This window comes from Pituophis catenifer, unplaced genomic scaffold (assembly GCF_029215685.1).
Source record: "Pituophis catenifer annectens isolate HBS135680 unplaced genomic scaffold, rPitCat1.0.hap2 SCAF_3, whole genome shotgun sequence".
Classification (NCBI taxonomy): Eukaryota; Metazoa; Chordata; class Lepidosauria; order Squamata; family Colubridae; genus Pituophis; species Pituophis catenifer.
The window spans coordinates 124,296,714-124,311,907 of NW_027256883.1; the positions used below are offsets into that span (position 1 = coordinate 124,296,714).

Consider the following 15,194-nt stretch of genomic DNA (forward strand, 5'->3'; position numbering starts at 1 on the left):
CTTCATAAAAAAAAATACACATTCCACCAGGATAAATATGCATATTCAAATACCAATAGGAATATTTATAACAGATGTTCTATATGTCTGTGAAAAAATCATATTCCCAATGTTTAATAAATTCCCTTGGGAAAAGGTTTGTTGATTCTGTGAATCTCTAAAATAGTAAATAGCATTATGGCTCCCTTCTCTGAAAATACACACACACACACACACACACACACACACACACACACACAGATAATACTACAACTTTAAAAATTGAAGTACTGAGCTTCAGTACTATGTAAATAAATGCACAAATGACTAAATAAATAAATGACTAATATTTATTTATTAAATCATTCAATTTCAGCAGTTTCCCACTTGTACAAGCCTCTGTGCTTCTTACAAAGATTAAGTCTAATGATAAAAACAGTTTAAAACAGCAATAAAGATGTCTATGACATTTTTAATCAATGTATTTTCATCATTTTGGAAAGTAGATACTTCATATGTTATAAAACACATTACAAAATAACAAATTATAGTTAAATTTTTTAAAATAAAATATTAGTGGTATTTTTATGTCACTACTAAAAATTTTATATGTCTGACAAATATTTTTATGTTACTTGTGTTTTAATTGTTTTGTCTTTTCACTTTGTTTTCTTATTTCATTGATTCGGCCAAACCAACACATTCACAAAGTGCCAAACAGTAATTCACTTTTAAGGTTCATTGTTCCTTAAATTCTCTTTTTTTTATTATACAAAGTTTATTCTGACTTTTTTTTTAACACAGCATTTTACTGAAATCAATTCTTAAAGAGGTTTACAAAACTATGAAATACTGTTAATTAAATAGATCATTCCTTGAACCATAAATTACATTACATACAAACCTAGAACAAAAGTACATTAGTAAAACAAGTTGTGTTTTTTTCTGAAATTAATACTTAATTGACATAACTTGTTTACATTTATCAAGAATGCAAGAATAATTGATTCATTAAAGGAAATTCAACTTATCCGGTCTGTTATGAAATGTTACTGGTTGGCAAAGTCTATTTCTTTTTCAGGATGGTCTTTGATTTGTGAGATAAAAAGCTGAAGCTTGTAATGAAAATGCTGGGGATTTATTGATGCTATTTTATATTGGTCTTTTGAGATATTAATTTACATTAATTCTTCCTTTCAATGTCATTTTTACAGTATATCGTTTATTTCTGTTTTATGCTGTATCCCTCCGCAATTGAATCATTTTTGTGGTTTTCATTATTGATCTTATTAGTTACCTTGAACTAGTTCTAAGATAGATTTATTTTCAGAGAAAAGAGATAATTCCTTCTCCTACTTGGCTATCAGTGGCATTGCTTCCATAGTACATCCTTGCATAAGAGCGAGACTAAGCAGACTCAGCTGAATGCCAAAGTTTGTTCAGTAGGGGAAAATACAAAAATAACCCACTGAAAATTGGTAAAATACCCGGAGGCTGTAGACTGGAAATATGAACTCTCACGAAAATTTAGTATCCATTCATCTCATGATACTGCAATAGAAGCCTGTATCTTCTCGGGGGGGTGGGGGGGACCTATAAAACTCAATAGGACTTATCCCAATTGGGAAAATGATTTCAGCTTTAAAGTCTTACCTCAATTTCAGTGCCCTTTTGTAGAAAATAAATGCTTTCACAGAATGGGCGGTTGCAGTAAAAACTTACTAATACAGTTGCAAGGTATGAGGGAAGCAGCAGCATGAGGGAATTTATGTGAAAGTATCTCCCAATGAGTTTTTTGTACTCTTTAAATGGTGGCCAAAGTGCATGATTAAAAAAAAAAAAATCAAAAGAGAGCAACAGCAATAACCCCAAGGTATTCTTTTGTTTGTTTCTTTGTTTTGGCACATAGGTTGATGACCAAATGAAGCTCCTTCAGAACTGCTGGAGTGAACTCTTAATTCTAGATCATATTTATCGGCAAGTGGTACATGGGAAGGAAGGCTCCATCCTTCTAGTCACTGGGCAACAAGTGAGTTTGCATATAAAATTGCTGAGTTTTTTTTTTTATTATTAATGACTTTGCAAATAGACAGATTTTAAACAGATCAGAAAGCACTGCTGGGTCACACTGAAAGCATTTTCCACTGAACGGAGATATAGTTTCCAGCAGAGTATTAGTGAAATGGAAAGTGTTCTCTGTGCCTGTCCTAATGATAAATTTTACACCTAAAATAAATATATATATATATATATTATTTTTAAATGTTTTCATATGAAAGATAAAGAGGATGAAATTTGTTAGCAAAAGTCTGGAGCTAGAAGAAACAAAACTGAGATAAATGGTAATTTCCCTTTATTTCTATGAATTTATGTCAAGTAAGTCATGGATCAGGCTAACCCTTTGCTAATTGTACATCTCTTAAAGAAAAAAAATTAGTTTAGCTGAATTTAAAGCAGATAATATGCTCTCCTGGGAAAACAACATTCAGGGCAGACAAGGCTAGATTAGATCATTTGTGATAATAAGTACTGAAGGAAAACCTTGTGGAAGTGTTTAATTTATATAACTTACAGCTTAGGAATCTTTATATTTTCTTCAAGATCCCTTCTCGTATCCCCGCTCAACAAATACAGAATTTTGAATGGAATACAGAGTTCCGTTCAAGTACATTACAGGCAAAAATTTCTAAAGCATAAAGAGAGCGAAAACACGCTGAAAATCAAACATGCAGCGCTGACACAAATCTTACAATTAGAGATGAGACTGAGCAGAAGGTCTGGTGGTCAGAAGAAAGCTGTCAGCACCACGGACGGCTCTTCTCCCCGGCTATCAAAAGACTGGATAAATTAGGAGAAATTAAGAGTATTTACCCATCTGTTCAGTGTGCACAACTCGTTTAGGTAAGATCAATCATAGAGCGTTCACAGAATTTCTTATTCACTTACCTAATCGCTTCAAATGTGGGGTGCACCCAACCCATCTACATTATTCTACTCTATGGTACCATTGTCTCAACCACCTCAAATGAAGCGTAGTCGGGTGCTCAAACAATGGGATAAAGTTAGGACATTTGTGTTATCAGAAATCGAAGGCTTGTTTGAGTATGCGAGAGAAAAGCAGCCCCAATTAGGGAATCAGAAACAGCTTTAAAAGTGAAAACAAATGTCCTCTAGAATCCATTTCTTCAGGAAGTTCCCTTCTACCGTCCTGAATAAAATGAATGCAGCCCGCTTCAGAGCACTACAGAGCTTGATAGGTTGTCACAAGAGAACATCCTTGTGTCGTGGCCATACTCATTTGTAATTTTCAAGTAAAATAAATGAGAGTGACAAGGCAAATTAAATCAAAACCTTACCCTTTGAACATTTATTACAGCTCTAATGGAAAAGAATGTACAGTGTCATGGGAAGGCAGAGTGCATTTTGTGCATTTTATTTCTGATTCAAAGTGAAACCAAATGATGGTCCACTGGCATTTAAGTAGCTGAAACCTAAACTGCCTCAATTTAAATACATATGAGGAAACAGTTGCTTGTTTTGACTGCAATCCACATTATTCAATTGCTCTCCAAAATTTACATAGAGAGTCTTAGCCCTAATTTAAACCATGTAAGCCATTTGTTTGCATTTATATGGATTGTTGTATGTGCTCTACATTAGGTAAAGGAGACATACGTTATATATGAAGCAGGTGAGTTCAACCCTTTGATCGCAGCTTCATTAACTATGGCCATGGTCAAAATTAAGCTGTTTAAAAACTCATTGATGTCAATAAACAATATGCTTCAGTGCGCCCCCGAAAATGTGGGCCCTTTTGTGGAGGGAGGGGAATTGAAGGGATAAGAGAGTCAGTAGGTCTAGCGGTTAAGGCACCAGGCTAGAAGCCAGGAGACTATGAATTCTAGTCCCATTTTAGACATGAGTCACTTGGGCCACTTATTCTCTCTCTCCGTTGTTTTTTAGAGAATTACTCACAGTCATTCTGTTTGTCTGTTTCTGTAAGAAAACGTGTCTGAAAGGATGACCCAATGGGGCAAGGATTGTCTAATCAAAGTTCTAAAGTTCAGATGCAATAAGAAATATTGATATAATGCAATAAAGCTCAGAAACTACCAGGTGGGAAAGAAAAGCAAGAGAGGAAGACATGGACACAAAATTTGCTTGTGTTTTATAAACCATGATTAATAATATCCAAAAAATAATAAATTAAATTAGGCCTTTCTGTCCTTACACTCGTTATGCTCATTAGAGCCTGGATTGAAGGGGGAAATGGCCCAAATTGATAGCCAGGTTTTGAATTATTTTATTCAATTAAGATTCTGCAGCAACTCTACCCAGTGAGTCCCGCATCCTCTTTTGAAATATGAAAACAAAACTTAATTGACTAGAAAAATGACTATTTAAAAAGTTTGTCCATAGAGAGCCTGTCTGGTGTAGTGGTGAAGGTGTCAGCCTAGAAACCAGGAGACTGTGAGTTCTAGTCCTGCCTTAGTTATGAAAGCCAGCTGGATGACCTGGGCCATTCACACTCTTTCAGCTTAATCCACCTAACAGAGTTATTGTTGTGAGAAAATAGGATGAGGAAGAAATATTAGGTATGTTCGCTGCCTTGGGTTATTTATAAAAATAATAAAGATGTGATAAAAAAATATTTTAAATTGAAATGGGTCTTTTGATCCTTGAAAAGCTTAAGGCAGCATGTCACCCCCTAAAACTCATGAAGCCCTTTCCCAAAATGGGATGTAATTTTTGGAGTTTTGGAGTGCAACCCCCAATGAGCCTTGATAGTACAGGGGTTTAGTGCACCCTGTTATTAACACAGCTGCCTGCAATTTCTGCTGGTTCGAATCTCTCCAAGGCTCAAGGTTGACTCAGCCTTCCATCCTTTCTAAGGTAGGTGAAATGAGGACCCAGTTTGTGGGGGCAATAAGCTGACTTTGTATAAAATATACAAAAGAATGAAGGCTATTGCTTAACGCATTGTAAACCGCCCTGAGTCTCCGGAGAAGGGCGGCATATAAATCAAATTAAAAAAAAAAAAATGTGGCATGCAAAGCAAGCTATGGTTCTTGAGCTGGTGGAAGCTGAACACCTCTTTTTTTTAGGAAAGATTTATTTATTTATTTATTTATTTATTTATTTATTTATTTATTTATTCAATTTCTATAGCCACCCATCTCAGCAAACGATTCTCGGCATCTATAGAAATCAAATCAATCAATCAATAAAGTTTTATAACTTTCCCAAACCAAATACTCTCTAGACATGTTGCAATTACAGTGCCTCAAATTCCCAACCAGTTCTGGTTGGGAACTCTGGGAGATGTTGTCCCAACCCAGCTGTAATCTATAAAACCAAAAATGATGGCCTCAGAAATTGTACTGTATGGGACAATTTTCCAAGAGCTATGAAGTTTTTATTCAAATAAAATACACTGCCAGGTAGTTCCACACATCACTTTCAAAACCATTAATAAAGGAGTACGGATTTCTACAACATCATACAGCATTTAGTCACATTTAAATAATAGGCACAAGCACTGACTGTAAACTCAAGGAATCTTTAGAAATGTTTGTTTCTTTTATTCCAGGGCAGAGATACAGTCTCCAGTTAAATCAAAATCATGTCTAGATTGGACTAGCTTCACTTTTGGCCCTGCCTTGTCAAGCTATTTTCAACCCAACATCACATATGTTTCTGATGGCATTCATCACAGTAACCTTGAAGGCTGCACAGATTTCATTTTCAATTTTAGTCATCCTATAATCTCTTTCATAAACTTAAAATTTAATTATAAATACAAATGGAAAGAAGGATGGGAATGGAAGAGGAAATAAGCAAATTTAATATACTAATTTTGACATTAAGAATTATGACCTTTCAGGTGTTCCTTGAAATCAAATTTTGCATCCCTTACCCCACCCGATCTGATATTAAATTAGGGACAGGCAACATTTACACAGTGACATGGATTTTTAAAACCTTTTTTTGGAGTGGGGGACTAAAAACACATTGGATTTGTGATAGTGACAGATGCTGTTTTCACCAAATGCGCAAGACCAAAATGATTAAAGTCCCACTTTTCATTTTGCTGCTTGTATTTCAGAGTTTTAATAGGAATATCCATTTTATTTGTTTAAAGATTTCGTTAAAAATACATTTTAATTTTTTTTTTCTTCAAAGATAGTTTTGGCAATGCAATCTTGAGAAACTTCCAGGGATTGACGAACAGGAATGTGGGTCAACACATAGACCACTCTCCCTCATTACCACTGCTACAATAAACACTGCCATTTGCAGTGACCATTTCTGAAATTCAAAAAGAGGTTCTGTTCTTTGTGAAATGCACATTCCACATTCATACTGGAGCGAGCTTTCAACTATCATGGGCCCTTCAAAACTCTTCTCCAAATTGCAGAGTATAATGCCAGTGCAGTTGTCAGAATGGCAATCTTCTATTAGCATTTCCCTATTATCAGCTATGGGCGTCCCGGAAAAGTTGAATCAGCAGATGCCACATTTACTACACAGTTGCTACTCTTATTACTCTGAGAGGGACCCCAGCTCAACTTAGTTTGTTTTCATCCCTGTTATTTCTTTATCAAAATTCTGGCATGTGCAGGGAATCTGGGAATAAAGATCCTTGCTCTTTATAAATGCCTAGCATTCCTCTAACTTAATAATCAGACCTTCCAATATACACACAAAATCACATACACACAATCCAACCTTCAAAGAATACATTATAAAACTTCGCCATGTTTCACCTTTTCTTTACACCATTCTAGGTTGTTGGAAGATCTACAGAATGCTTTACTGTGCATTAGACCAGATCTTACCTCTTAAATTTTGTTCCCGGGCCAATCCATAAATAAACGCATGCACGACAGGTCTCTTTAGTCAAACTGGATGGTAAATTGGCCCATATGCCATGGCGAGTGTGTAAATGTTTTTTTCTTCTTGCAAAATGGTGCCAGCTGACATTGTGCTGGTATAGCAGCTTTCATATCCTTTGCCAGTGTCTTATGGCCGTAAATCTCTTCAGACTATAGTGCATGTAACATGCTTGACTTGTTGATTAACTTTAGTAAGATAGATCTTACACAGGTCCCATAGTAAAGTTATGCTTCACGGCATAACTTAGTTCAACCACTGTTATTCTTGTAGTGGTATACAACCACTGTTGTAGTTTCGAGAATAAAACTCCTCCTTTTCCCACCTCTGGCAGGGCCAGCCTTCGAACAAATGGTCCCCCAAGAGAGAAGCGATTTTCTTCCTTTTGTTTCATTCTGAAATAGCTGATTTCTTACTACCCTTGTCCCCCATGTTTCTAGGCATGCAAGATTTATCTCTGCCATATGATTTGGTATGCATGGATCTGATCACACGTGTGCCATTTTGGAATAGCCACTGACACTCTCAATATCCCCAAAGGTTACATGCATACCAACAAATGTTCACACGAGGCTGACCATACATTGCTGCCAACTTTCGAAATAATGATGAACTGTTCACACTGTTTGTTTCAGCTGTCGAGCCCATAATCAAGCAGATAAGAAGAACAGAAAAGCCCCCCAAGTCCTGTTTCATGGGACTGCTATCTCTAAATCTAGTCCTAGCACCTGGCAAGAACTATCATAGGCACTCTTTGCAATGGCAAGCTTTATTTTGTTTAGATAATAGAACTGAGTTGCAGGATGAACCCACTGTGCTTGGTATCTGCATCTGAGGGATTTTTTTGCCATCAGTTTTCTTACGTGGCTAGTGTGATGCTGTTTGCTTGATGGGCCACAACTTTACCAAATTGACACTATAGACAAAACAGCTTTATGTAAAGAGTTGGGGTTAATTTTAATGATCCATCTATTTAATTAATGAGCCAGACTCAAATCTACCCTTCATCATAGAGGTATACTAGATAACTTTGAATTAGTCACATTTCCTCAGCTCAGTTGTCCTTGTGCAGCTGAAATGAAGAAAGTTCTCTCTGAAAAGGAGAGATTTAAAATTGTTAAATAAAATAAAAATTATCAAAACAGGAGCTATGGATATATCCATCTAGTTACGTATAAACAAAGGAAGCCTACATACAGATTAACAATTTTATACCAACCTTCATTTCATGAGGTGGAATACAAGTATATAGTAGGGGCTAGGTTGTGGTTGTTGTTTTTAATTTCTCTCTTGATATAGTCACAGTCCATAAACATACTAGATGTTTTATATCACTTTGAAGAGTTATCAGTTTTACTATTTGCATATTAGAACTAATTAGCAACCTCTCTAACATCATCCAGAGGGAGAGGTCTGCGCAGAACTTAATTCATTATCTTCTGTTATTGGCATATCATGTTAAAATGACAGGCATCGTATATTGTACAAGTCATCAAAATTTTAATTAATTTAATGAAAGCTGATTTCATTCTGCCTGCTGTCTCTGTGTAGGATGTATCCCTATATAGACTGAACTCTTTTTCACAAAAAAGGTTTGAAAAGACTTTGCTTTGTTCCCACAAACTATTTGCTGGAAATATTTTTGTAAATTAAAATGTAATTTTTAAAAAAAAAATATTTCTTGAAAAAATTTTTTTGTATAATTTAAATAATTTGCATAATATATTCTTGAAATGCAGACTTGACTTTATGGAATAATGAATTAATTTTTTTCTGAATTGAAATTATTTGTCAAAAGGAGAAAGCCTCCAAAAATACTGTATTCCAAACTGCTTTGGGGTAAAAGAGAAAAACTGCACAACTTTAAAATGAACCAAAAATACATTAAGTAATCAAACACATGAAATTATTTATGAAATAGTCCTATTCCAAACCCAGGTATTGGTCAAAGTGTCAAGAAGCTGATTATTTTATAAATGTGCAACCATAAGAAACCAAATCACAGATAAAAACAATGAAATAAGCACAAATATGGATTTGTCTCAAGTTAGTTCTTATTTTTATTACAAGAAATATATGGAGAGTGATATATAGATTGATTCAAGAAATAATTAAATAAAGTACTACTTTCTCATTAACTACATGGATCATTAATTTTAACTTCCAATTCCCACTTCGGTTTATTCTAGGGAAATAATTTTCTAACAACGTATCAGTATAATCATTATCATCCTTCAATTAAACTATTAACAATTAGAAGCACACTTCTACTGTCCGTAGCAACTTTATAAACCCTTCCTTGATGGAATTTGGAAAGGGGTAAGATAGGTGAAGTTTGTAATTACCCGTTCCTTGCCTATCTGATATCATACTCCTTTGATATTTTCTTAATACATCCTAACAACTGGGAGCTAGTATCTTATAAGATGAATGCATCTTATAAGATAGTAAGATGAATTGTAGTAAGATGAAAACAGGTAGTTCTTGACTTATGACCACAATTGAGCCCAACATTTTTGTTGCTAAGCGAGACATTTGTTAAGTGAGTTTTGTCTCAATCTACGACCTTTGTTGTCACATTTGTTAAATGAATCACTGCAGTTGTTAAGTTAGCAACATAGTTGTTACATGAATCTGGCTTCTCCATTGACTTTGCTTGTCAGAAGGTCGCAAAAGGTGATCACATGATCCCAAGACACTGCAACCATCTAAAATATGAGTTAGTTGCCAAGTGTCTGAATTTTGATAACATCACCATGAGGATGATGCAATGGTTGCAAGTGTGAAAAAAGTCATAAGTTACTTTTCTCAGTGCTGTTGTAATTTTGAATGTTCACTAAATGAACTGTTGTAAGTCAAGGACTACCTGTACAGTTTTTCCAGCCAGTGACAGTCCAGATATATTGTTCTGCAACTCCTATAAATCCCAACTATTTTTAGTGTTGCATTTCCACTCTGAGGTTGTCATTCCTCTTAGATCTCAAAGGGAAAATCTGAATTATCCTCTAGCTTCTACAACATTGTCTCTTGGGGTCCCAGAACAACAATCCAAATCTCTTTTTCTGTTAATGACCATTTTATAACATATAAATCATCTCACAGAGGTTGTTCTAGAAGGAATTGTTCAACGAATACAGTCAAGGATAAAACTTAAATAGCTGAGTAAAATTCCTCTCTGGATCAACATCAGGATTCAGCCTGCATTCCCTCCCCTCCATGATTTTCAATTGTACATTCTGAATTAAGTATTCGCTCCAAAGGATTTGTTTCTTTCATAGACAAATAGGCCATTGACTAGGTAGCAGAAATAATATTCTCTTTAACAGGAACTCCAGCCCCCTACCCCCACTCTAAGAGACATTAACCGGGGCTTCTCATGCACTGTTGAGTTTATATAAACTGATTGACACCTTTGGGGGTCATCTTTCCATTGAGTCATAATTTTGCTCACTCGTGAAAAAAGGGTTTTCTTGGCTCTCTGTATTCTCCAGCTAAAGCTGAAAATTCAACTCATCATATTTACACAATAAAAAAAATCCATTCTGCCTTGTTTTTAATTGCAAATCTGACTCAGGGGACCAATTCTCCTGCTTAGGAGGCATCCCCGTGCCTTCTACCAGGGAACCAAGCGCAGTCAATTATGGTAATGAAATGTCAATAAATATAAAAATTTAATACAGTCGGCTCTGGCTGAGTGGCAGATGAAGACTTGCCTCCCAGACAAATTTGCTGGTTCGGCAAATATTAAATGCATCTGAAAGAGGAGTTAGAGCCTAAGAGTCCACCAGAAGCAGCGGGTAAAAGAATCTATCTATTGGGGTTTCCCTTTACATTGGAAGAATACAGCTCCAGTATTCATGAGTTTCATTGGAAAATCTTGATTTATTATTAGAAAGAGAAGATGATATTTTTTCTTAAAGCTAGCTGGCTGGCGTTAGGCTAGTCACTGTCTCTTACCCCAACCCCCCTCACAGGGTTATTGTGGAGGGGAAAATAGGAAGAGGAAGGAGTATTAGGTATTTTACCCAAAGGTGGTTTTTTCAAAAGGCAACTGGACTTTCTTTGTTTTTCCTTGAAGACATTTCCCTTATCATCCAAGAAGCTTCTTCTATTATCAAAGAAATTATGTTCTAGCTACATTATTAAGACTTGCAGCATAAGTTATGATGTTGTTACATCCAGAAGAAACTTCTTGGATGAGAAATGAAACATCTTCAAGGAAAAACCAGAAAATGCAGTTGCCTCTTAAATAAGCATCCAGCAGGACAACCATGGTCTGGATGATTGAGAATCTCCATAGACAACTACCACCTTGGAGTTATTTATAAAAATAATAAAGATGCAATATAAATAAACTTAAGTAAGAAAGTATACCGTATTTTTCGGAGTATAAGACGCACCTTTTTCCCCCCAAAAGGGGGTGAAAATTTAGGTGCGTCTTATACACCGAATGTAGCCCCACCCACCCACTTGCCCCCACCCTTTGGCCTCTGCCTCACAGCAGTTACCTCCTTGCAAGCAAACAGCAAGAAAAAACAGCTCCTTTCAGCTTCAGCACAGCCTAATTAGCACAAGTTGATTGGATGGTCCTCCCAACTCTCAGCTGATTTGCTCTCAGCTGTTTTCTGCAGGGCTCTGCTGCTTGCTGCAAGGAAGAAAATTGCTGGAGCAGTTTTTTTTTTCCCCTTGTGCTAATCAAGCTATGCTGAAAATGAAAATGAAAGTAAATCAGGCTGTTTGCTGTTTGCTGCAACAAGGCAAAATTGCTCAGAGGCAGAGGGAGATTTCTTTTTCTTCTTTTCCTCACTAAAAAAGGTAGGTGTTTCTTATAGTCCGGTGTGTCTTATACTCCGAAAAATACGATAATTGGTCACCATATCAAGGGACAATCTCTTCCCAATATATTTTCCCAACAAATTGCAGAGAGGAAATTGGCAGCATATAAACCTGTCTTTGCAGCAATTCCATGTTAGTTACAGGTGACAAATAGGGTATTAAATGGCCATAGTATTTAGGATCATTTATTTATGCTGGAAATGAATTTGTGAACCTTTATATATTCAGATGTGATTTCATCCATAGTTCGTGAACAAGAACAAGGGAGAAGAAAGGTACCTCAACATAAACTTAATTTAAAACATTGAGTTTGCTTTCATTCCCCAAGATAAATGCAATTATCTTGGTTTTCTAACTTGAAAAAAATACCACACTTTCTATTGTCTTAAGATAAGACAGACAATCACATTGAAGCCTGATAGATTTGAACAGTAGCTTTAAGAACTGTCATGAAGATAATTTAAGTAGAACATCCAAATAAACATATCTCCAGTTAATATACAATTACTTATTTCTGGAAGTTGAACTCCAGCACATTTGTTACTCATTAAGTTGTAGAAGGTTGATTTAAATAACTCATTCTGCAATAAAATGTTGTAGTTCAAAATACTCCCGTTCACTACCTGGTCATTCAGCTATGAATTTCTCTTAAAAATATCTCAAAAATACACTTTCCTGTTGATTTTACGATTAGCAAATCCTTATTGTTTTTGGGTTTTTTTTCTGTTTATTGATTTTTAATATTTGTTCAAGCCTTAGGATATTCCCTAACTTGTTCATATTTTGCTTTTGAGTTGGGATGATATAATCTGGTTACATAAGCAATAGTATTCATGTCACAGTTTTACAAATAGAGGACTTAATCTCAGAGTGGTGTACACAAATGAGACAATATATTAACAGATGAAATGTAGAGTTAAAAAAAACAATGTATGATAGTAAGAGGCATGTATATGTGTACACAGTATGTTTATCTAGAAATTATCTAAGATTTTATTTCAGCCTGCCTCTTGAGAACAAAAAGTATAGATAAGATAGGATGAGATACATATTTAATTCTTCTTATCCTCACAATAACGTCACAAAACCAAGCCAAGTGTTATCTAGCCAATTTGATCCTTTTTCTCAGAAATGATGATTACATTTTGGGAAGCCAACTAAATGATAGATAGAGGATAGATAGATAGATAGATAGATAGATAGATAGATAGATAGATAGATAGATAGACAGCCAGAAAAATTAGGGGTGACATGATAGCAGTATTCCAGTATTTGAGGGGGCTGCCACAAAGAAGAGGGGGCCAAATTGTTCTCCAAAGCACCAGAGGGCAGGGCAAAAAACAATGTTTGGAAACTAATCAAAGAGAGAAGCAACCTGGAATTAAGGAGAAACTTCCTAACAGTGAGGACAATTAACCAGTGGAATAACTTGCTTGCAGAAATCATGGACGCTCCATCACTGGATATTTTTAAGAAGAGTCTAGACAGTCACTTATCTGAAATGGTATAGGTTCTTCTGCTTGAGCAGGGGGCTGGACTAGAAGACCTCCAAGATCCCTTCCAGCTCATTCTAGTCTATTCTATAGATAGATATAGAGATAGATATGATAGATCTAGGTATATATTACTGTCTCAGTACTCAGAACATCACACACTGAATGTGTGATGACAATTCTCATCAAAATTGAAGGGTGTGGTTCAGAGTTCTTCAGGTAAGGAACTGGTCAGAACTGAAAACGATATGCAGATGTGTATATTTATCCTTGTCCTCCTTGTGTCCCAGCACTGCAACCCATTTACAAATGCATGAACTAAAAAAGATGTACCTGGTTAAGTTCAGTCAACAAAATTCTGGTGCCCTTTTACAGGTGGATTATTCCGTAATCGCATCTCAAGCAGGTGCCACCCTCAACAGCCTCATGAGCCATGCACAGGAGCTGGTAGCTAAACTACGATCTCTGCAGTTTGATCTACGAGAATTTGTGTGTCTCAAATTTTTGGTGCTATTCAGTTTAGGTATGTATCCTTATTATCTGATTTTTATTTAAATAAAAATAAATTGACTTTGTTCTGCTGTTTAATCCTTTCCCAACTGTATATGCAGGTTGGTTTTATTCTTTCCAGCTCAGCAAAATATTAGAAATTTTATAAAAGAGCTCAGAACTCTGTCCATCTTTCTTATTCTTTCTCTCCCATTCTCTCCCTCTCACTCTACCCATCAACAAGAATACTCCCTGAAAATTGAACAGAACAGGACCATGTCTTTTTTCTTTGGACATATATTATCTCTCAGTAGCAGCATGAGTCAATATATTATGAAGTTTTCCATTATGCAATGGAATGAGATGAGAATAGAAATATAACATCTGAAGAGAGAATTCTAGTTCATTCCTTAAGTTCATGGCCTTAAAATGACTTGCTGACTGTTGATGTTTTATTTCATAGGATTATATAGGAGAGGATATAATGTGCCACTCAACTTTCATCCACAGATGAGGCACACTCAAAGCTCATCTACAGATCTTTCTAACTGTGCTTGAAAATATCTAATGTTAAAATGTTTTTAAGGACATGGCCTTAAAATGACTCTCTTGAGAACAAAAAGAATAGATAAGATCGGATGAGATACGTGTTTAATTCTCCTTATCCTCACAATAACCTCACAACTACATACAATTTTGTTTTTATAATTTTGCTTTTTATTCTTTCTCTTGATGAAAAGACAGCTTGTTTATATATTTGAAAGCAAGGTAGGATTTAAACAACTTTTAAAGTAAAAAAGCTCCTAAATTAAATTAATGTATTTTTTTTAAAGTATGTGATTGATTATATACACCATTTGATCTATTCTTTGTTTAGTATGATGATACATAATCAATATCCATTTTGATGAGTTCTTCCAAAAGAGAGGAAAACCCATATCAAATGTTGGATGAACATCTGATAGGCATTCTTACAAAATGCCAATATTTGCTTATTGGAAAGCAAGCTTGCGGTGTTCCTTCCTAACCTTCGCCCCCATCATGCCAGCGTGCTTCCACTTCAGTTTCCCAAAAGCATAGATTCATTGCTGGAACTTCAGACTATGCCTGAGGCTGCTGCTCTGCTTTGCGATGTGTGAAGTTCTTTTTTTTTAAGCAATAAAAAATAAAACTTAAGTTCCTGTAGGCAATCTATATATGGAAACAGAATGGTGGCATACAAAACTGCCATGTTTGAGATTCAGGTTTTATACAGATAGGTTATATAGGTTTATAGGTTATGCACAAAATTAGTTGAAAGTTGAGGAATGGCTTGTTTGTTTGTTTGTTTGTTTGTTTGTTTGTTCATCTTGTGCATTGCTGTGACAAACAAGGCAACTAAGCTTTATTTGCTGCTGGTCAAGGGAACTTCCACAGCAAAGCTCTCTCATTGTGGGTGCTTTTCTAACTACCAAAAACCATAGCGTCTTGGAATTCTGCGATCTTCTCCAAGTAACATAAGAC

At 35.5% G+C, this 15,194-nt stretch overlaps 1 protein-coding gene across 3 annotated transcripts in view; it reads left to right on the forward strand.

Annotated features, from left to right (window-relative positions):
- NR5A2 (nuclear receptor subfamily 5 group A member 2) overlaps window positions 1–15,194 on the forward strand; it is a 121,220-nt gene that overhangs the window by 84,720 nt on the left and 21,306 nt on the right. For all 3 annotated transcript variants that reach the window (XM_070941000.1, XM_070940999.1, XM_070940998.1), the window contains exons 5-6: window positions 1,889–2,008; window positions 13,578–13,725. In XM_070941000.1, coding sequence (XP_070797101.1) covers window positions 1,889–2,008; window positions 13,578–13,725 — 268 coding nt within the window. The remainder of the gene's footprint in view (window positions 1–1,888; window positions 2,009–13,577; window positions 13,726–15,194) is intronic.